General features: G+C 30.0%; 1 protein-coding gene across 7 annotated transcripts in view; it reads left to right on the top strand.

The window, feature by feature from the left end:
* LOC656132 (uncharacterized protein) overlaps positions 1 to 22,973 on the top strand; it is a 40,350-nt gene that overhangs the window by 16,931 nt on the left and 446 nt on the right. For 3 of the 7 annotated variants that reach the window (XM_015983091.2, XM_015983097.2, XM_015983092.2), the window contains 8 exons: positions 2,353 to 2,403; positions 13,277 to 13,450; positions 13,510 to 13,749; positions 16,691 to 16,970; positions 17,055 to 17,087; positions 19,647 to 20,014; positions 20,068 to 20,344; positions 21,907 to 22,929. In XM_015983091.2, coding sequence (XP_015838577.2) covers positions 2,353 to 2,403; positions 13,277 to 13,450; positions 13,510 to 13,749; positions 16,691 to 16,970; positions 17,055 to 17,087; positions 19,647 to 20,014; positions 20,068 to 20,344; positions 21,907 to 21,922 — 1,439 coding nt within the window. In that variant the 3' untranslated portion in view covers positions 21,923 to 22,929. The remainder of the gene's footprint in view (positions 1 to 2,352; positions 2,404 to 13,276; positions 13,451 to 13,509; positions 13,750 to 16,690; positions 16,971 to 17,054; positions 17,088 to 19,646; positions 20,015 to 20,067; positions 20,345 to 21,906; positions 22,930 to 22,973) is intronic. The other 4 variants (XM_015983095.2, XM_015983096.2, XM_015983094.2 and 1 more) reach the window with 4 other exon arrangements.

Below are 22,973 nucleotides of genomic sequence, written 5' to 3'. Positions count from 1 at the left end.
TAGGAATAATGTTATAATAAGAATGTTATGTTTAAAAATGTATCTCAATGTACATTTCAATAATTATTAATAACTAATAATTAATTAAAATTAATATCTATTAATTACTAAAATAGAGCTCATGGAGTTCTTTCATGAGCGACATTTTCAAATTATGCTTCCTTCTGAAAAAAATCAATTTACCGTTTTCTAGCTTTTTTAAAAACACAGTAAATTGATTAGCACAATTTATTTGTTGCTTTTGTGAATGAAGACTTGGGCGTCCTTAATTGTGAAGCATAACAATTTTATATAAATAATTTAACTGTTTAAAATTTTTTGCCATAATTCAAATCACATAATACTTACATATCAATAAGTCTAACATCATTTTTTCCCTGACTGTCGGATTCTGCTGCAGCAATTAAAAAAATAATGTTTAATATACTGGAATAAGAACACCTAAGTAAACTATCATTATACTTTTTTTTAGATTTTTTAATATGAGGACTTACATGTTGTTGCCAAAGCCCTCCACTCATTACTGCTATTGTTCAAGTTTATTTGTTTATCACAAATTTAACTAAAACTGAAGTAAAATTTATTTAAAAGAGTTGTTTTTGTGCATCATCAGCAAATTCACTATCGAATCCGGTAATTTATTAGTTCTTTATCACTAATTATCATTAAAAATATTTTTTTTCACATTTGCGAAAGTAAGTAGTGTATGGGCTAGATGCCCCTTCAGCAGTTCTGCTTTTTTCTAATATGGTTGGTCTGCATATTTTTTGTTTTTTTTTTTTAATTGTCGCATATTTTTCGTAATGTAGCAGCCTGTTTACGGATGTCTGCTGTTGCATTAAATCTTAGGGCAATTTGGGCCCATGCTACATTTTTTTCATCGAACGTAATCAAGTATCTTTTTTACAATCCATTGTTAGTTTATAATTTTGAACAAAATTGACTAAACCTTTTTCTGTACGCGTAAAATTGCTACTTCGGTTTCAATAAAATTATAAAGTTATGTATACATGGTGATTCATATAAGATAATGGGCCTGACGATCTGGTGATGCAACCCAAAAAACAAATTTTATTTACGTCTTGATCTAATTTTAATGACGATTTGCATTTGCAATCTAAGTTATCTTATGTTGTTGACAGTGCTTGACAAGCTTTGACACCAATGCGTCACATTTGTCTCCCTGTTTATTGCTGTTATGTCTGATTTTGAAAAACCTGTTTGTCTATCTTTAATGTTTCATTCTTTCATACATTTTGTATTGAATTTTTTACTGCAAAGACTTCCCTACTTTCTCTATCATTCCGCGAGAACTAAATGACACTAATGATCGTTCTTTGCGCTGGTGTCAGAGTGGCATAAGATGATAGATAACTTGGATTCAACCTGCAAATCATAATTTAAATTGAATCAAAGGCATAAATGAAATATGTTTTTTGGTTCCATCGGCAGATCGTCAGGCTCTTTATTTTATCTGAATCACCCTGTATCAATAACGTAATAACGTTAAGCTTAAGCGGCCAACATCGATCGCTTAGTTAAACCAATGCTTAGTCGATATTACCTAAAACCGATTTTAACTCTTAAAGTTTAAGCCTGCACCGAGTGTTGTTCTATTGCCGGCTTGAACTTAGCGTAGAGTTAAACCGGGCCTTAAAAAATCCATTTTCAAAGTTTGCTATCACGCACTTGCTTGAACAGCTGCTCTTCGGACGTTCTCAGTATAGTTCAACCTTAAGAAATTATTGCAATATCTTTAAGTCGTCGACTTCCTCACCTCTTCGCACATAACCTGCATTTGTTTCCGGTTGCTTTGATTAAAATTCTGTCCGTTCGAATAGTAACGGAGTAGCTCTATTTGGTTTTCTATTGGTTTGTGTTGCACCTTGGAAGGACAACCAACCATTTCCACATTACGCAAGTTCGGGTAAGGAAGGAAGGACACGGCGACGTAGACGCCAGGCGCCGAACATAGCTGTCTGTCTCACTCATTCGACGGTTAAACTGTGTAGTGGTGGCGCTCCAACTACCCTCTGCTGCCGTCGATTTTTTCTGTCTATTTTAGTGGCTCGGGGATGTTTGTGTTAATATTATCGGCCAGTGTTGTGTGATGTATGATGATGATGATGTGGCGACACTAATGTTTCTTTAACCGTTTCAAGCGTGTGGTGTGGTGGCTGGGCTGCGGCAAGGCCGCTCGCCTATCGATGATGGGCTACATCATGGGCTGTACTTGCTTTAAAGGTAAAAAACTAATTCAACGGACTCGACTTATTCTTGGTTGTTATTATTCGCCTAAGAAATTACGATGTGTATCGTCAGTCAGCTTTTTACTTTTTGATTTTAATACAGGTATCGCCGACGTGATCTTGGACTTTTTTGTGATGCTTACCTGCTTTAAAGGTACGAGATTTAATATTGCAAATGTTACCTTGCGTGCACTACTTATGACTAACCCAGTTGTTGGTTGCTCCCTTGCAAATATGCAGATTGTAGGTTAACCTGGCGCATCCACCATTTGTGTCTTCCTTGTTATACATTTTTAGGAAAACACTTTGTTACTAAACATTACAACATACTATTAAATTGTCGTCTTTGGTGTAATATTTTTCTAACAACTTTTAGTTGTTAATTAATGCTTTGTTTGTGGACTTACCTTAGGTTGTTTACATGTAGGGATGAGGTTTTTTCCTTTGTTATTTATGTCACAATTACTAAAAATTCAGTTATATATTATAAACAAATAGTGTTATAGTCCAAATGACGAAATACAGGGTGTTACGAAAAAATAGGGACAACAGGGAACCAGAAATTCCTCAACTAGAGCGATTTACTCCAACCCACCTCTTTACCAAATTGCACCGGTTAAAATTTCGAGGGCGCCAAATTTCAAAAATCATTTTCGATTTTTTAAAACATTTTTTTATTGGAATAATCGACTTCAATGAAATTTGGTAAAAATAATTTGTCATCAAAACCATATGTTCATATTGTTGCTTTTGTTTTTTCTTGTTTGTGAACTACTCACCAATCAACAGTTTAAGACAGATTTTTGTAGCTAAGTAGTATAATTCTTTACAATTTTTGTATCGACTTCGGTTTTGGAGTAAAAAAATAATTTAAGTCGATGTGTCAAAATTTTAGATCTTCGCCCATTTATTATTATGTTTTTTTTTAAATTTTGGTTTTAGTTCCTTTATGTACGTGTATGCTAGATAACAATAATGTAATTAGTTATTAATTTAAACCAAAAAAGGCATTTTTTCACAAAATTGTAGATTTCCAAAAATCGTCCGATTGTCTATGCAACACAACTAATTAAAATTAAAATTACAATAAATAAAGTAATGATTAAATAATTAAATTAAATAATTAAATGCATTTTTAAATCCAATAATAATAATCGACGAACGTCCGAAATGTTGACACTTTTACATAAATTATTTTTTTATTCCAAAACCAAGAGCGATACAAAAATTTTATAACATACAAAAAGTGTTCAGAAATAAAAGCTCTTTTGAATTACACCATTCACTATTCAGATAACATATAAGAAAAATATGTTCTAAAATGTGTTCAGTAGTAGAAAGGTAAGTACTTTATAATAACATAAAATCAAAAGAAATAGCACCAAAACGTGTGGTTTTGATGACAAATTACCTGTATCAAATTTAATCAAAATCGATTATTTTATTTAGAAGTAACTATAATAAAAAACTTTGGCGTCCTCTAACTTTTAAACGGTTCAACTTGCTTTAGAGGTAAGTTAGGTTCAATCGTTTTATTTTGACTTGGAGAGTCTCCATTTTTTTTTGTTCCCAACTTTTCGTTACACCCTGTATTTCATTACATACAGGGTGTCCTACTGATGCGAAAAAGTCTATTATTGGCCTTTAAATGGTTAGAAAATTAATCTTTTTTTACGAAAGCCGTACATACTAACCTTCTGATACACTTAAAATTATTGTCAAGTATACAGGCTGTTTCTAAAATTAGCTATAACAATTGTTATTGGTCGATTTTGCTTGGTTTTTGAATACAAACACGCTTTTTTACTTCGCAGTGATTTTTCAAAAATTGATTGTTTTTATAACGAAAAGTTGAATAATTTCGAAGCGAAAAGAGACAGACCCATAATAGTTTATATAAAGTTACATTATTTTTTGTGTAGAATTGAATTACGTAAAAATATATTGGGAGTTTCATTAAAAAATATAACTTTAGTCCACCAAGTACATCCTCCTGTGTACAATAAAAATATTTTTAGTTTGTGGACTTTAAGTCGATCCATCCGATAATGAAATCGGCATGGCAATATTTCAAATAATAATAATAAAAAAGTTATAGACCGATTACGCAATATTTTAGAAACGCAGCTTTAATCTAAAAAAAGGAAAAGTCAAAATCTTTAATCATAAACAAGCTTTTTCGGATCGTTGGGACCGCCTGTACACCTTAGGTTTGCAACAAATTGTTTAAAATAGTGAGCCATACGCAAACCTTTGTAATTTTGTGCATAGAAAAGTTATACAGTAATGTCTTAATCAATTGATATTTGTACGACAGAGAGTCGGTTTACATGAAGCCAAAATAAAATTGAATTTGCAAATTCGCTTTTGAAAATTTCACGCAGTTTTTGTGTTCTAGTTTTTTGAATTTTTTTTAAAGATTTAGTGTCGCTATATTTATTCCGGGTGTAAATGTTAAAAATTTTAATCATTATACAATCACGATCAAAAAGAATGACACCCATAAAACTGTAAACACAATCTTTTCGTTGTGTTAGTTTATAAACTAGCTGAATATTGTGTAAACTAGCAGGACAGTTTGTAAACTAACCTGTTTGGTAGGGTGTCATTCTTTCTGATCGTCACTGTACATGAATAACTTATTAGGAGTTTATCGTAGGCTTCGTTAAAAGAAGTAATAAATAATTACCGTCGTTATTTCTTATTTTCTGATCACAGTCACTTTATTTCTAGGTAATAATTACATTTTTGAATTGGTACTGAAAATCAATAATTGATAATCATAACCTGATTTAACTGGTAACCAGAAGTTGAATGAAATTCAAAGATTGCAGTAAAAAACGTGATTTAATACAGTGAAATTTCACGAAAATGTTTTATAAATTATGAATGAGAAAAAGGTTTTTGTCCCAAATGTCCATTCGGATGGTTCTAATGAATAAAAGAATGAATATCCGTTATACTATTGAAAACAAATGGAGGTGGATAATGTTTATTTTTTAATCAAGTTTTGACCACCTGTTGATCAAAATTTAGGGAAAAAAGTTACTTAAGCTTAAGAGTATATCTCGCAGTTTTGCCACTTTATTTCGGCTCAACATTTTTATTGCCCCATCAAGAATTTCTCTCAGCTTTTGACTTGTAAAGTTTAACATTATGAACGTTCCAAAATACATATTTTTTCGTATTACATAATAAAAAAAATTCAGATGTTTTGACACAAGTTGACTGTCAAGAAACAATTTAAGTAAATGAGGGTGATTTCAATATGAGTTGTTCACTCATTTTTTAATAGTTTGCTTTTTATGTTCTTGTTCTGACCAGTAAATTGATAACTTTTCTAAAAAATCATCGATATTGAAAGAAACAAATTAAAAAGTGTTTCAGTGCGAGCATATCGAACTGGAAACTATTTGATTGTATTACAAAGCTAAATTTTATAATAGTGTCCTTTTTTGAACTGTAAGGTATTTTTTTAAATGCTCTGAACTCGGAATTCGCCAATTTTGTGACACCCTGTATAATACATAATGGGTAGTGAACAGATCAATAAGAAGTTTCTTTATCCATTGTACCCAAAATAAAAATAGAAGTTTATAATTTATTTACGCTTTAAGTAATTTAATTCCTCTTCTTTAAACAGTTTTGATGAGTTACGTCGCTTTAATGAACCTGAAAGACTATATTCTCTTTGAACACCGAAGGGTAAAATCTATGAATCGATCGCTACATACATAACAATAACCATCAGTGTTATGAGAACATTTAATGTCATGTACAGAAATGCAAATGCCAACCTTGAACATACATTTTACTATTCATGCATTAACGGGTTATAAAATTGTCGTCAATTCAACAATTTATTCTTTTTGTGTTTGGTTCTTGTACCTCAAATTGGGGTAATACAGCGTGTTTCAAAAGTGTCCGACAATCTCCTGTATGGTCATAAAAGACCTTTAGTTATGCACAAAAATGAAGTCAGATTTTTAAATAACTTAATATTTGATTTTTAATATACAGCGTGTCTCACCTAAGACTTTCGAGTTTAATATGTCAGTTATACTTATAAGTCAACGGATTATTATGAAATTTAGAATGCACATATTTTAGGAAGTCCATTTTAATCTTTACTTTCTAAAATATGTGCATTTTAAATTTCATAAAAATTCGTTAATAAATATTTGAGATATCAGGCTCGAAAGTCTTAGGTGAGACACTCTGTACATTTTTTAATTTGTTTAGTAACGGTGTTCTCTTGTTTCCTATAATGTCGAATTTAATTTTTTGTCGATTTTGTAAGTTTTTTAATTGTTCTATATATCATGAGACATTAATTGGTGATTTTTTCGGCAGTTATTTGTTGCAAGGGCTGGCTTCCTGCAAACTAAAGTGAAAAACATATAATCGGAAGAGCCAAAACTTTGCAGAGCTTTATCTCGTGAAAAAAAGCTCACACAATTTTTTGTCATAGGAACTTTTAATTGAGATTGATATCTCTTATCATCACCTGAAAGGTTGGCCTGCACTTTTGAATCATCCTGTATATTAAGATGTTAAATAAAATTTCTCTCAATTTTCTCTAAATAAAAAACTAAAATTTGGAGAAATTTTATTTAACATTTTTAAAATTTTTGTTTTTACACAACTATGCAGGCTGCCCGTTTTTCGAGCTCCACCATGGATCTCAGTTATTGTAAGACATACGAAGTCGGTTAAATTTGGGCAAAGTTGGCAAATCTAGTTGTTAAACAAACTTTTTGGTATCAAATATGGCGTCTATAAGAAAAACCAAAGTTGAATGTAGTAACTCTGTTATTACCGACAACGCCTTGGAAAACGCAGATTTGGATTTTTTGTGAAAAAGTGCCTGAAGAATGTCTAACCCAAAAGCGTCTAGTTCGTTTTGTTTTTGCTTAAAAAAATTAAAACAATTACAAATTTTTGATTTTTCTTAATAATTCAAAAACGAAAAATGACATCAAATTTTCTTTCAGAGAATAAAATTGTGGTAAAGAAAAAAAGTTGCTCTTTTACTCTATGGCTGAAAAGTAAAAGTTTTTTCTATGACGTTCACTTATAAAAGTTGTTATTCTTGGGAGGTTTGCCGATAAACATAATTTTAGATATAGTAATTTTTTTTGCTCATTTTTTATTTTACTGTTAATATTTTTATTTGATTAATTTTAATTAAAATTGAAAGTACAGAAAAAAATCACATTGATGAAGAAAGAAATAATTAGATTTTTACCATCTTACACCAAACATAAATTTTTTTAGCACAGTTCTAATTAAAAAATTTTAACTAAATTTTGAAAGATAATAGCCGTTCTATAAGCTCCAAAATCTAATTTAAAAAAGTCGGTTTCGGAAGATATTAATTAATTGATGTACGAAAATTACATTTTTGCCTCCTCACAAACAATTTTTTTTTCAGACTGTTACAGCTAATATTTTTTAATGTCATTTTGGGAGTTTATAGTCATTATCTTGGGCTGTAACTGTACAAAATTTTGTTCTTAAAATAAGTAGGGTTTGAAAGACATAAATTGTTGATATGAAGTTCAAGGATGAGACACAAAAAAAAAGGATTCAAGTTATTCAATTTTAACAAAGTTCTTATTTTTAAAAATGGTAAAAAAATTATTTTGAATTTTTCTCATTTTTCTCAGTCTAATTACATATTTTTCAAAAAGCGTGTTTTCGTCAAAAAATTGAATTATATTTCAAAACTAAACAGAATCGAGTAATATGTACAATTGTACAAATCTAAAAATGCTATAAGATTTAGGGTGTTTCAGAAAATTTCTAAAACACTGTATAATTGAAAATAAATTTAGGTGTGGCAGAGGGCTTTATTAAATAAATATTTATTTTTATTTATAAAAATTAAAAGTTTTTGTCAAAGATTAACCTTCCTTTAAAACATGAACTGACCTCTTTATTAAACCAGACTGAATAAGAGTCTAGTAATTAATTAACATAAAAATTTGCAACTTTGCCCTAATTGAATCGACCTCGTATCTCTTATAATAATTAATAACTGAGATCCCCATGGTGGAGCTCAATAAACGGACACCCTGTAGATAAAAAATTCTTTCACATGTCAGATTAAAAATGAGTCTTGATAACAGGTGGGTTTGTCGTCGTTCTCAGACAAATTTTGTGGGAACAAACTGATAATTGATAAAACATCAATTATTTGATTTTTTGTTATGCCAATAGTAGTTTTTTTAATACGTAACCAGTACAAGAAAAAAAATGTGTAACAAGTCTCAGTCGTTCGTTCTTATACGAGTCAAGGTCACAGCGCCCCAGCCAAAATCTCTCGATGTTGGTGTAAGGCGTTGTGACGTCACGGATGCTGCAGGATGGTAACGATCCAACCGGGCGTTCCGACGCCCACGCACATTTAGTTTGACCAGCGCACCGTCGCGACGCCAGTCAATTCTGACCGTTCGACGCGAATTGTTGCTGCTTTTCTTTAAACGTTTTAAAAATAAAAATAAAACAAAGAGTTAAAAAAAAACAAAGGCGTGACGACTTTTAATAATTATGATAATTTAGCACTAGTGGTAGAATGAGTGGTGTGGGTTTTTTGGTGAAAACGTTTACACCGGGTGGTAGACGAAGGAAACGATGTGAAAAGCAACAGCATAAATTGGAACTCCCGGGATACGTTCAATGTCAGCCTGACGTTGTCCCTTTTTGGGATACTGTTGCCCCTATTACGCCTCCAGCAGCTTTTCTGCCACCTGGATATAAGAGATCAGTTCGCGGTGAGAATCAACTAGTCGAAAGAACGTCATTCGTTTAAAGCAAAATGGGCGTTGATTCTTAAAAACTTACTATGAACAGGGTGCTGCATTTTAGATGTCCGAGGTTTTGAGAAAGACGAGTGACACATTCTCGAGTCCGTTTTTTGAGAAAATAATTTTTTGGTCGAAACCACACCTCGCTATCAGCTTTTGTTTTCGACTTATTATAAAAAATAAAAGATACACATTAACAACACAGACATTATATAGGCACTTTTTTCCAGAGAATTTAATAATGTTATCAGCGATCTTTTTGTACTTTCTTTCAACTGCAATAACATAACATTTTATTTTTTTAAATAGGAATCATTGGCGGCTGTGAAATTTTTGAAAAGGTTATTTTTTTCTGATTTGATGTGTCTATTTGTATAATGTTATTTCTAAATATTAAAAAAAACATAACATTTAACATTTCGCTTTTTGTTTATAGTAGGCCATGAAAAAAATTTGGATTTTCAATTAAAACTATGAAAAAAGAATTACCCAACAAGTATTTCTAATTTAATAATTTTTTTAACACTAATTAATTCAAAAACAGCATAATAAATTATTATTACATCAAATTTTTGCGATTAATAAAAATTATAGTTGTTTAGATTTAGAATGGCAAGCTTACATTGTCGTTCTATTTTCTAATTAAGCATGAAATGTGGGAAAAAGAAAAATCTTATTACTTGTATGATTGCCTGCCAATAAAATTTTATTTTACAAAAAAATGTCAATCCAAACACCAAAATCAAATCCCATCTCCGGTAAAAAAATACATAAATGTCACCTCCATTGCACTTCACCAAATCATAAAACCAAATGGTAGTGACACAACGTTTTCAATTTTCTGCACATTTTTTATGTAAATAAAATCTGCGACGTTCGTATATTTCTTCAATTGAAAATAACTTTAACATAGCTTCTTTTTATAATTTCAAATTTGTAACTTTAATAACAGTTCACAAAATTTCTAGGTAATTCACACCTTTTATGTGAAGTAATTTTTCCAAGGCCAACTTCTTTTAAATATTATAAGTATATTTTTTATCAAAAGTATATAGAAATATCAAATGTGTTTATATTGTTTTCAGTTCCGAAAAAACAATCTTTTCGAAAATGTCATAGCCAACTATGATTCCTATTTAAAAAAATTCAACTTTATGTTGTTACAGCTAAACAAATGATTAAAAAAAAACGCTGATAACATTATTAAATTCTTTGTAAAAAGATGCCTGCATAATGTTTTTGTTTCTAATGCGTATTCTTTATAATAAAGAAGACATGAATTTTTTAAGATTATGCTAAAATGTTAACTATTATTTTTAAGTCGAAAACAAAAGACGATAGCGGGATGTGATTTTGATCAAAATTATTTTCTCAAAAAACGGACCTGAGAATGTGTCACTCGTTTTTCTCTAATCCTCTTAGTTTCAGAGATCCAAAATATACAAATGAATATTTGGCTGGAAATAAGAAACAGTTTAACAATTAATTTAATTTTTTGACAAACTTAATGATTTCGCATAACAAATTAGCTATTGTGTGCAGGTAATACGTATGTATTTACTCAGTGAAGACTAGGTAAAGATTTATCAGAAAATATAAGAGATTGTGTATTAATATGCTCATCTTTATCATTCTCCAATATTCCATATAGACGAATTTAGATTTTGTGATTTACTTTAAAAATTTTAATCTGGACAAGAGTTATTTTGATAGTTCATTTTTCAAAATTCACCTGCTTTTTTCTCATCCTACATAAAAAGCTTTGCTTTCAAGATTTTGAAATACATGATGACTGTTTTTGGAGCTTCACTATGAGGATCTCAAATTAGGATCTTAAATTAGGGCAAAGGTCAGATAGGTAGTTCACCTCAGCACATATTGTTTAGAAACCAAATAGTTCTTCTTTGTTTCACTTACCTGTACCTTAAATCTGTGTATTTCACGATAATTTATATGTAATAGGTATGTTCATCCTAAATGAGAGAATAGACAGTTCAATAATTTGTTTTTCAACAATAAGTACGTTTCTTAAACCATTTATTTCAACATTTTTACAATGACAAGGTCTTTTCGAAAAATTAATTGTACAAATTTTCATGTGGTTGTATGAGTATTTATTTTTTAAAACTAGATTCCTAGATAATTTTGTCGTTTATCATTTTTGTGCACTCTTTAAAATATTATTTTCGGTTATTTGTAGTCTTTGTTGTTCATAAATAATTTCAATCTGATTTGTGTTAAATCTCTCGGTGTTAATCAATCATACCAATAGGTTTCTAGAAATAAAACTAGAAAAACTAGACAAAATGACGCAGTATCTAGCTACCGGGTGTTTGTTTTAATTCTCTTATCTCCTGAACGCAATGAGATAGCGATTTGCAATTAATTGTTTGTTGCTTTGCAATTAGTTTAGTGACGTTTTTTTTCTAATTTCTACCGGGTACTCAAAAACCGGCCCACATACAGGCTGACCCTGTACATAATCGGTCTATAACTATTTTATTATCTGAAATATTGCCATGTCCATAAACTAAAAATATTTTTATTATATACAGGGTGTTGTATGAAAAGGCCAACGTCGCATTTTATCTCAATATGGGTTGTTAGAAATTATTTATCTACTTCAAAAAAAATGATAGCTAATGTAATTTATAGTTTCAATGAGAGATATAATCATTAATAACTATTTTACATTTTTATCAACCTTATTTAAAAAAAATAATTTGGTAAAATACGACGTTGACGTTTTTATAGTTTTGAAACAGTTAGTTAATATACAATCTAAATGGATGATTTTTCGGAGCTACGAGAAATTGGCGTCAACTTTGAAATTTTAAATAGTAACCACCTATTTTTATTGCATTTTTGAATTCGCCTCTTGAAACTAAGTAAAACGTACCTAGTCTTTAGTACTTATCTATATATGATTTTGACGTATGTCAATTTTTGTATACAAATTTTTATTACAATTATTAGCCAGATGTTCGAAGGGTCTTCTCAAAACTTTAGGATTGTCAACCGTCAAATTGCAAGGCTACTATGATTTTTTGAAAATGATGTAAAAAAATTTTATAAAAGAGTTTTTCAAATGGAGTGACCTTGTTTTCTCAACAGCAATCAAAAGAACATCAATTTTTATGCAGACTTATTAACATCTACATATTCTATATCTATCCCTTACAGTTTTTGAAATAATCGCGAAAAGCTGAATTTTACCTCATTATTTTTATTTTTAATCAAGCAAACTTTTGAAAAATAGTATAAAGTTTGTACTGTTAATAAAAAGAAATGTTGGATTTGTTCACCATTCAAGAAGTTCAAAATTTGATGGCAGACTGACTGAGTTACTTTACATAATTCACAAAGTTATAACAAACCATAATTAAATTTTATTGTTTTGCTGCTTATTTGATAATGAACCACCTAAAAACTAAATAAAACATTGAAGTTTAACAATTGTTGACCATTTTGCAAGGTCTATTTGATTAACTAAGAAAATTACGAAGTAAAATATGTTTTTTGTGATTTTTTTCAAAAACTGGAAGAGATAGGTGTAGGATGTATTGATAAGTTACCGTAAATATCGATGTTCTTTCGATTGCTGTTAAGAAAATAGAACCGTTCCATTTGAAAAAACTGAGTTGTAGCAGTTTTTTGATAACCATGTTGAAAAAATCTAGCCTTGAATTTTGACAGTTGACAATTTTGAAAACTCTAGAAGACTCTTCAAACCTTCGGTTGTCGAATACAAAAAAAATTTCACTTATCGCAGAGGGTTCAAGAGCTGTGATAAACCCTTGTAAATAAAAATTTTAACAAAAAAATTGACATATGTCATAAACTATGTCAGATAAATACCAACAACTTGGGTAACTTTTACTCAGCTTGAGAATTTAAATTCAAATATGCAATATAAATGTATGGTTACTATTTAAAATATCAAACTTGGCGCCAATTTTTTGTAGTTTCGGAAGTTTAGCCATTTTGAAAATAATTTAATTTAATTCAGAATGGTAGATTTGGATCGTATACAAAATTTTAAAATTTTAGCTATATTAGAAGTGAAAAAGTTTCTAATATAGGCCCTAAAAGAATCAGCCTGTATAATGTGGTGACTGGAAATATTGTTTAAATTGAAATCGCTTTCTCAGAGCCTTCCACAATTATTATGAGATTAGTTTTTTTTTTCTCTAGCTTTTATTTATTTATTATTTTTAGAGCCAAAAAAAGAAAAGACTGATGGAGCGGCACATAACGGCGCCGTTTCTCCCAACGGAGACACGCCTTCGCAAGTTACCCAGCCTGGAAGTGAAGTCGGAAAACCAGAAAGACCCAACACTTTAGGCCACGGGAGGTTGACGAGACGATTATTGTGCTACCACAGTGAACATTGTAAGTGTTGTAATAATTAATTAATAACGGTGTTGCAAAATGTGCATAACAATTTCTAGTTAATGATGGACAGCCAAGTCTTCTCGGCAATCCACCGCCTTCATCTGAGAAAGAGTCCCAGAATATACCTCCGCCCCCAATGTCCGATCCTGGTCTTATGCTCTCTGACTTACCAGAGCCGCCTATTCCCTTATCAGAAATCGGGCCTATCCCTCCACCACCCATGTTTAGCTCTCCTAGTCCAGTGCCCAATCGGCAGTCGCCGCCTCCGCCACAAATGGCCGATTACGAATACGAAGGTTAGTTACATCACCCTTATTATTTAATTGACAAAATTTGGGAAACATTGATTTTTTTATTCCGACTCATCATTATCTAATTCTATTGTATAATAATTTTGTGAAAGTTTTTAAAAATGGAAATATTTTACACTCTTTTTATTTTTCTTAAATCCCTAAATTGAATTGTTGTTTTCTAAATGAGTTTTAAACCTCTTATAGGCGTATTTAACTTTTCTAATTTAAAATAAGATATTTTTATCAATTTTTTTATTAGTATTTTGTTCAAAATCATTACATCAATTTTTTTGTTATAGTTGTTTTAGTTTAATAAATTAAAAAAATGTGTTTTTGTCAAAAAAATTAAATAATTTAAAAAACTAAGTAGAATCGACTATTTTACTTGCATCTAAGACGAAATCTTGTTCTGTGAGAAAGACCGGCTCTAAATCCGGTTTACTGGTGTCTCATTTGTCCCAGGAATTGGTAACTGATCAATAAAACATAAAAATCACCTACTTGTTTAACTGGTGCACAAAAAATTGCAGCACAATTGAAGCGTTTGTCATTGGATATAAGAAAGATATTGCATTCCCAACTGTGAAACAGACTGAACAAAAAATTGTTGTTTGATTATTTTGTAAATGTCAGTCAAACCATCTGGAATTTGCTGTTTTCTAATAAAATTTCAAGTTTTCTATTACACTTGAGTTCAAAAAATTATTTCGTCAGTTTTTCAGCAAAAACTCAATTGTTTCGCAAGATTCCCACACAGTATCGTTAGGATTAATTAATTAATCTCAGAATTCTTTTCTTACACAGAAACTCTCAATTTGTGCTTTATTTCACTCCAAAAAATACAAATGCGCTGTTGCCATTTTCTACTAAGACAAAAATGGGACATAACTTTCTATCTTTTTTGACAATGAAATGTCAAAAGTGGACGAAATTTATTGAGAAAAATTGATAGACTGTTTCTTTTAAGGCCTACATTACAAACTTTTTTACTTATAATGTAGGTAGAGCTTTAAAATTTTGTATACGATTCAAATCGACTATTCTTCAACTAAGTTATTTGCAAAATGGTTGAGCTTCCGGAAGTACGAGAGATTGGCGCCAACTTTGAAATTTTAAATGGTAGCTACCTATTTTTATTGCATTTTTGTATTTGCCTTTTAGAACTGAATAAAATGTACCCTAATTGTTAGTTACTAAACTGTCATAGTTTTTGTATGTCAATGTTTTACAAATTTTCACTTGCAGGGTTTCATTTAAAATATCCACAGTTCTTGAACTCTTTACAGTAAGTGAATAATTTTTTTTGCATTTGAAAGCCAAAGGTTCGAAGGGTCATCTCAAGTCAAGTTGCTAGGCTACTATAATTTTTTTAAAATGATGAATTAAAAAATTATTATAAAACAGTTTTTTCAAACATTATTTCATAATTTTTTTTGCATTCGATAACCGGACTTTCGAAGAGCCTTCAGGAATTTTCAAAATTATCAACTGTCAAAATTCAAGGCTAGTATGATTTTTTCAAATTGGTTATCAAATATCGATCCTATTTTCTTAAGGGTAATGAAAAGAACAATAAAATTTATGGTGACTTTTATCAACACATCCTAACTTATCTCTTACAGTTTTTGAATAAAACACAAAAAAACGGATTTTACTTCGTAATTTTTATAGTTAATCAAGTAGACTTTGCAAAATGGTCAACAATTGTCAAACTTCAATATTTTATTTAGTTTTCAGCTGGTTTATTATCGAGTAAGCAATAAAACTATAATATTTAATTATAGTTTATTATAGTACGATTGTATTTATTTAGTAGTATTTATAGTACGATTGAAGGATTGGCTAGTATTTGGAAATGAATTTGGTTGTATTGAGTTTACAATTTTTTCTGCTATAGAACAAAAAAAGTTATTAAACTCATCACTGGAAATCTCGTTATTGATTCTGTGTGGATTACAATTTCTTTCAAAATTTATTAGCTTCCATACATCCCTGGATTTATTAACTGAATTTTTTAGAAACTGATTATAAGCATTTTTTTTGGTCGTTGCAATATTTTTTTTATATTGTGATTGCAAACTTTTATAAGCTTTAATATCAATGGGATCTTTAGACACGAGACTTACAGTTTTTAGTATTGAGACGTTAATTCTGAGGTTACGCAACTCATCAGAAAACCTTTTTAGCGGAACATAGGAATCTTTACATTCTATCTCTTTATTATAACTTGTTGAATTATGTAAAGTAACTCAGTCGTCTGCTATCAAATTTTGAACTTTTTGAGTGAAAATGTTGGACAAATCTAACATTTCTTTTAATCAATGGCACAATTTTATCGTATTTTCCGAAAGTTTATTCGATTAAAAATGAAAATAATGAGCTAGAATTCGGTTTTTTGCTATTATTTAAAAAATTAAAGAATATTTGCATAAAAAGTGATGTTCTTTTGATTGCTATTGAGAAAACAGGGTCATTCCATTTGAAAAAACTGTGTTATAATAATTTTTTATTTACCATTTTCAAAATATTATAGTAGCCTTGCAATTTGACAGTTGACAATCGTAAAGATTTCAGAAGACTCTTCAAGCATTTGGTTATCAAATACAAAAAGAATTATTCACTTATTGTAAAGAGTTCAAAGGCTGTGATATTTTAAATGCCCATGCAAATGAAAATTTTGACAACAGAATTCATATACTTCGAAAACTATGACAGATAGTACATTTTACTCAGTTCCAAAAAGGCGATTTCAAGAATGCAATAAAATAGGTAGTTATCATTTAAAGCCAATTTCTCATAGTTCCGGAAGTTCAGCCATCTTGAAAATAATTTAGTTGAACTCAGAATAGTCGATTTGAATTGTATACAAAATCTTAAAGCTCTGGCTATATTAGAAGTTAAAAAGATTGTAATGTAGGCGAAAAAAATGATTGAATTTTTTTAGAAAACGAAGACGATGACGGCGAAGAAATCGATTTTGAAAATTTCGACGAAACCTCGTACATGTTTCGCATGCCTCAACCGGATCCTACCATCGACACAAGTCGAATAGATGAGATTCCCGCTAAAGAACCAAAATTCAATGCCATGCCTCTGAAATCAGCTTTGAAAAAGAAGAGTAGTGGTGGTGGTAGTGGTCCTGGAACACCGCAAAATACACCAACACAAGAAAATAGACCATTAACAATTCGACAAGCGCAAACGGAAAATAATTCCAGTTTTAAGTGAGTTACAATATGTTATTTCTAATACTTTGGCGTCTTGCGCGTCTAAACTAACTTTTTTCTCGTTTTACTTTATTCGTTCAGAAGGCCCCCTATGAGGCCTCGGATAAAACTATGGTAATTATTAGAGTGTGTGTATATTTTCATTGTTGCCATAATTCACCCATAATCACATCTTTCATCCTGTCTTTGCTTATTTATTAAATTGTTGTTAGCAGTCGTTGTTTATTGTACATCAATAGACAATTAGCAACCAACCATCCTAAGTTCTTGTTTAGAGCATTATTATAATATTTTGCCGTTGAAAAATTTGACGGAAGAAATTGTTTTTGGTTGTTTTAGCGACGTTTCCATTTTAATTAAATCATCATCAGGCTGCAATATTGATAGGTCTTGCTTGAAGGTGACATGATTTAATTAAAACTGAAACGTCGCTAAAAATATGAAGTTTAATTACATAGGGATGTAATTAAATAGCAGGGGCTCTAAACAACCAAAAACAATTATTATAATGATTATTTAAAAAAGTAAGCACAAATACAAATAAAGTAAGATAAAAATAAAAATGTTATATCATGTCGTTTCTACGGAAGGACTGTAGATTAGGAGACGAAACGAGATATAAAATAATAATAATTAATTAGTAATTACATTTAACCAATTTATTAATTACTTGGAAAAATAGACTAGTGTTCTAATAAACTCAGAACAACTGACCAAAATTTTCACGAAAAACATGAGAGAAAATTGTTTTAAGTTTGCGCTTCGTCTTATATTTTTCAAAGCGCTGCGAATGTGTTTAAAGAAAATTGTTGAGAGTTAAATTTCCTTTCAATTTTAAACTTCTTTTAAATTTACCAACGGTCAACTCTCGGAAAACTTGTTTGTTCTTAAACCGTTGAAGATAGAATTCTCTACGATTTTGATACTTGTACTTTTTTTGTATCTTCTACCGATAATTATCAATTTGTATTTGGTAATAGTATTTTTTTATATTGATTTCGATAGTCTTGCACTATTTTTATCTTTGACAACTTTTGTGACGTTTGTGGATAAAAATTCTTTTAGAAACACTTTTTCTTATTTCCCCAAATTTTCTTTAAAATTCATCTTTGTATCTTTTCAAAAATTCTTCCAGCAGAGTTTCTGTACTTTCATCTTTAGAGTTTTATTAAGATTTTTTTCTAAACTATTTTTTTGTACATAAAATCTAAACTCTCTTTTTTTATTATTTTATAAATAATACATCTTTAGATTTTTTTTAATTTTCTTCAGGTGCTACTTTACAATTATTTTCTAAAATTTTTTTATAAACACTTGTACATTCTCCAACTTGTCTTCTTAGGTTGTACTCTGCAGCTTTAAAAAATCCTTTTGTAGGTAATTTTGTTATGGCACCCACTAAAATATGTTCCAAACTATCAAATTCACCCTGTATATTTTTCTAGATCTTCTAAATTTTTTTAGTATCTAATCATATTTTTTTAGTATTACTTTCTTTAACACACTTGTCTGACTGTCAAATAAGATGTTTATTAACTTATCTGTTCTTCATTACTTTAACACTTTAAATTCTAAATAAGCATGATAATGGCAATCCTTATTTTTCTCATAAGATTATTTAATGTATCACTTTTACCAACTTATTGGCAAATCAGATTTCTTAAATATAAATTGAAAGTTGAAAAATAGTATATTACACTCGTTTTATAAAATTTAATTGTGGCACTCCTTTGGCGTGCTCCAGAACCAAAACGTCTTATAAAACTCGTATAATGATATAATGCAGAAAATACAATTAAAAATATAAAATATAAGAAACAAACTTGTAGAGAATTAAATTTCCAACGGTTATGTACAGCGTGACCCAGGGGTGTATAATCGATCCATAACTTTTTGCTATTTGAAGTATTGCCATGCTGTTTTCGGATGGATCTACTTAAGGCACCCTGTATAGTTGACGGAATAATTTTTGCATGATTTTTATCTCTTACTGTTGAGAATTTAATGCTCTATGTATCTGTATTTTCTTTGCTTTCCTTGTGTTAACTGTTATTTAAATACAGCCATATTTTAAAATTAGTTGCACTTAATGGAAGAACTGCGTCCTCTTGCGACCTTAACGAAACTATCAAAGAGGAGGACCTTTTATTGATACGTTGTTTTGTATCCTAAACTATGGTAATTCGTAGTCACTACCTTCGTATTTGGTAGTAAAATTACCGTTGGGGGCGCCACTGAGCAAGGCTGAAAACAGTAACCATAAATGGCTGAAAAATTTTTAGTAATTTTTAGTTTTAGTAACACTTTGTAATCAAAAATTAAATCTTCACTTTTTATCTACTTTTAAATTCCAAATTTATAATTACGAAAAACTGCATAATCAAAGGCAATGCTAGTATTTACCACCACATACTTTTAAACTGACTCTCTCTAATGTAAGAAATTAACAGTATACAGCAGATTTGCTGAATAATTCATTAAATAAATGTTACTGTTTTCAGCAAGTATGAAATGTCGTCACCAGAGGGCGTCTAGTTAATTTTACTCTCGAATTGGTTGCATAATGTCTTTATTTTCGAATTCACTCACTTTTTTTATTAGAACCAAATTATAATTTTCTACAAAAAAAAAATTAAAGAAATGTGAAAATAGTGAACATTGTATTATTTTCAGCTCGAAGCCCGTGAGGTTTGGCATAGGCTTGCCATGCACTTTAGAAAACAAAGAAAATGCCAGGCCGTATGTAATCAAGGAGGACGGTAGTGACAGCGACTCTAATGATGGTCCAATCAATTACAGAGATGAAGATGGGGAATTGTCGGAAGAGAACAGACTGGCTCTTAAAATTGCCAGAAAAGAGAGTCTTTCGCTGAAATTATCATTGAGGCCAGATCGTCAAGAGCTCATTAACCGAAATATTTTGCAAATACAATCGGAAAACGAACGACAAGAAGCCAAGGAAGCAATCGGAGCGAGATTGATAAGAAGATTAAGTATGAGACCTACTCAAGAAGAGTTGGAAGAGAGGAATATTTTGAAAAGTATGTTGTCTATTTTATGATTTTTCTAATGTTTTAAACGTAATGTTTTCTAGAACAAACTCCAGCTGAAGAAAAGAAACAAAAAGAAGAGAAAAAACGATTTTTGTTGCGAAAATTGAGCTTCCGACCGACTGTTGAAGAATTAAAAGAAAAGAAGATTATCAGATTTAATGATTATATTGAAGTAACACAAGCACATGATTATGATCGTAGGGCAGACAAGCCATGGACTAGGTTAACACCAAAAGACAAAGCTGCTATTAGGAAGGAATTAAACGAGTTCAAAAGCTCAGAGATGGCAGTACATGAGGGCAGCCGTCATTTAACGAGGTGGGTATTTTTCTTGTTGTTGGTTAATATGAGCAGCTATGGAAAAATTACAATATAACGTTTTAGTAAATTATTTATAAAGTTAAAATATTGTTTGTCAATTTAAATTGTTTGCAAAAAAAAACAAATTTTTATGTGTAGCTAAATAACATGAGACCGAAAATGTACTCAATTAGAGCAAGTGACCTGTAACTTTAGCCACATCTTATGCTGTTTAAAATCAACATAAGACAACGTAACCTTAACCTCAAAAGTGCTACTGTTAAATTGCAGCTAAAGTTCCGTAGGCACAGCTTACTCTAATTCGATATCATGGTATTTCGCCGTCATTATAAATTATTCTCAAAAATTATCTTAGCTGCAAGAGCAGAAAGGTGAGGTTTCAGTAGGTACTTTTTTCCTCACCATTTCGCCACCTTATCTAAGGTAGACAAACTTAAAGTAACAAACAAAAAACTCATATATTGATATATTTCTCTAGTAAACTAGAGACTGGATTTTAGGTAACTTTCCTAACACGTAATTTTTAAGGGCTTTTCTTAAAACTTGAAATAAATTTGTTTTGTTAAAAATGGAAATATTTGACACCCATTTTATTTTTCCTAAATTCCTAAACTTAATTGAATTGTTTTAAACATCCTACAGTTGTAGACATCGTAATAAAGTATTTAGTTTAAAATTTTATTTTACATTTGAAAATTTTTTGTTTTCTCAGGCTTCTAGTATTTCAAGTTTTTCAGCTTTTTCTTAATTTTCCCATAGTATTTCCTCAATTTTTCAGTTTTTCGTGGTTTTAGTTGGTGGATTGGTTCAGAATCTAATGTTTCAATTTATTAGTGTTTTTTTCCAGTTCTACAGTTTTTTCAGTTTTTCAGTCGCTTAATTCTTCAGAATTTTAATTTAAGTATTTTTTAGTTTTTGTATTTCTATTTTCTCAGCGTTAAAGCAACTTTGTCAGTGTTTGAACTTTTTTGAAAAAAAATGCATACTCTAATTCTATATTAAGTCTTAATTTTGGAGTAAAAAAATTATTTACATAGAAATATCAAAATTGCATCCGCAGTGATTTTAAAAATTTATTTATTTTAATTATTATAATTGTTATTATTGATTTTTACAAACCGACAATGTAGATTTAAATTAGTTGTGTAAAAGTCCTGCTTTTTTAAGATTCTTCGTTTTGGTGTAATAATAATAAATTAAATAAAGTGTGTTTTCGTTTAAAAACATCAAATTATTTCACAAACTAAGCAGAATAGATCTAAGGCGTAAAAAAGATCGACCCTTAAACCGCTTCACTGATGTCTCAGGAATGAGTAATTGACCAATAAAAATAGAAAAATTACGTCGTTCATGTTGTTTGTTTTTGTCACAATATATTTTTTCTTGAAAACTAAATGCAAAAATTCGTTTAATCAACAAAAAAAAACAATTTTACTCAGTTCTAACAATTCTTGTTTTTTTTTTCTCACTGATTATATAGGAATTAATTTAGTGCGCTTTCCTCCATAGTTGCTCATATGCTTTTATGCAATAATTGTTTATGATTGTTTTGTTTTTAGGTTTCATAGGCCTTGACAATTCCAGAGTTTGTTAAAACAAAAACAAAAAACTGTGATGGACGTAGCCGTAGAAATTAACGTTCCCGTATTCGCTTATTAATTGAGTCAGATTGTGTTAAATCTGGCTGAGTTTGTGTAGGACATTGCACAGGATTATAACTGTATAATTGTTTTGTACATACGTGATTTTTAATACACAAAGTTTTTATGGATAATTATTATAAATAATATGTGTACATTTTTTGTTTGAAGCACTTGATCAAGTTGTAAATATTTTGTGTAATTATAGTGCAGGTTTTAATTTAAAATTCAAGTTGCATTACAGTGTGTATAACTACTGTAGGTGTATTTGTTAATGTAGAAATTTTGTTTGAGTTACTGTCTAACACTAAACATTGACTTAGAGACTTTATTTTATCCCATACGACACGATTTATTTCGTTTGGAAAAATTATTTTTATTGGATATAAATAAGTAGCCAATCAAAGTTGTAAAATTAGAAATCTTGTATAAGGACCTTGTGCAAAAGAGGAACCGTTGGTCTAGCTTGTAACATAGTTTCCTTCGCTTCTAAAGGCAATATGCTCTATGTATACTGTAAGAAATTGTATTCATACTCAATCAATTTATACTGGTTTTAATAACAAGAAATGTCTTCCAAATAGACAAGACATTAAAAAACACGCCTTTTATTTCTTCTGACTGTCCTATCATTACATCCATCCTTGAAAAAAAAAACGTAATTCGGTGGCCTTGAAAAAATGTTTAGAATAAATACGTAAATTAATTTATTTGTTTACATTTACGAATAATGTACACAAAGTGCGGTTGAGTATTATTAAGTTTTGAAGATGCTGATAACAGGATGTCATGTGTACCTGTTTAACAAGTTTTTCTAATCAGATGTAGATAAATTTTCGTACTTGAAATGAAATACAACTAACTAATAACGCAATAATGAAGTTCAAACCAAACGGCCACATTTTACGAATTGCTTTAACTATATTCAGTGTTTTATTTGGAGTAAGTATACGTAGTTCTGTTTACAAAATTAATACTGTTTTATA

Source organism: Tribolium castaneum, chromosome 2, assembly GCF_031307605.1.
Source record: "Tribolium castaneum strain GA2 chromosome 2, icTriCast1.1, whole genome shotgun sequence".
In the NCBI taxonomy this organism is placed as follows: domain Eukaryota; kingdom Metazoa; phylum Arthropoda; class Insecta; order Coleoptera; family Tenebrionidae; genus Tribolium; species Tribolium castaneum.
Note: the sequence above shows the minus strand (reverse complement) of the source record. Positions and strands in the feature narration are given on the sequence as shown.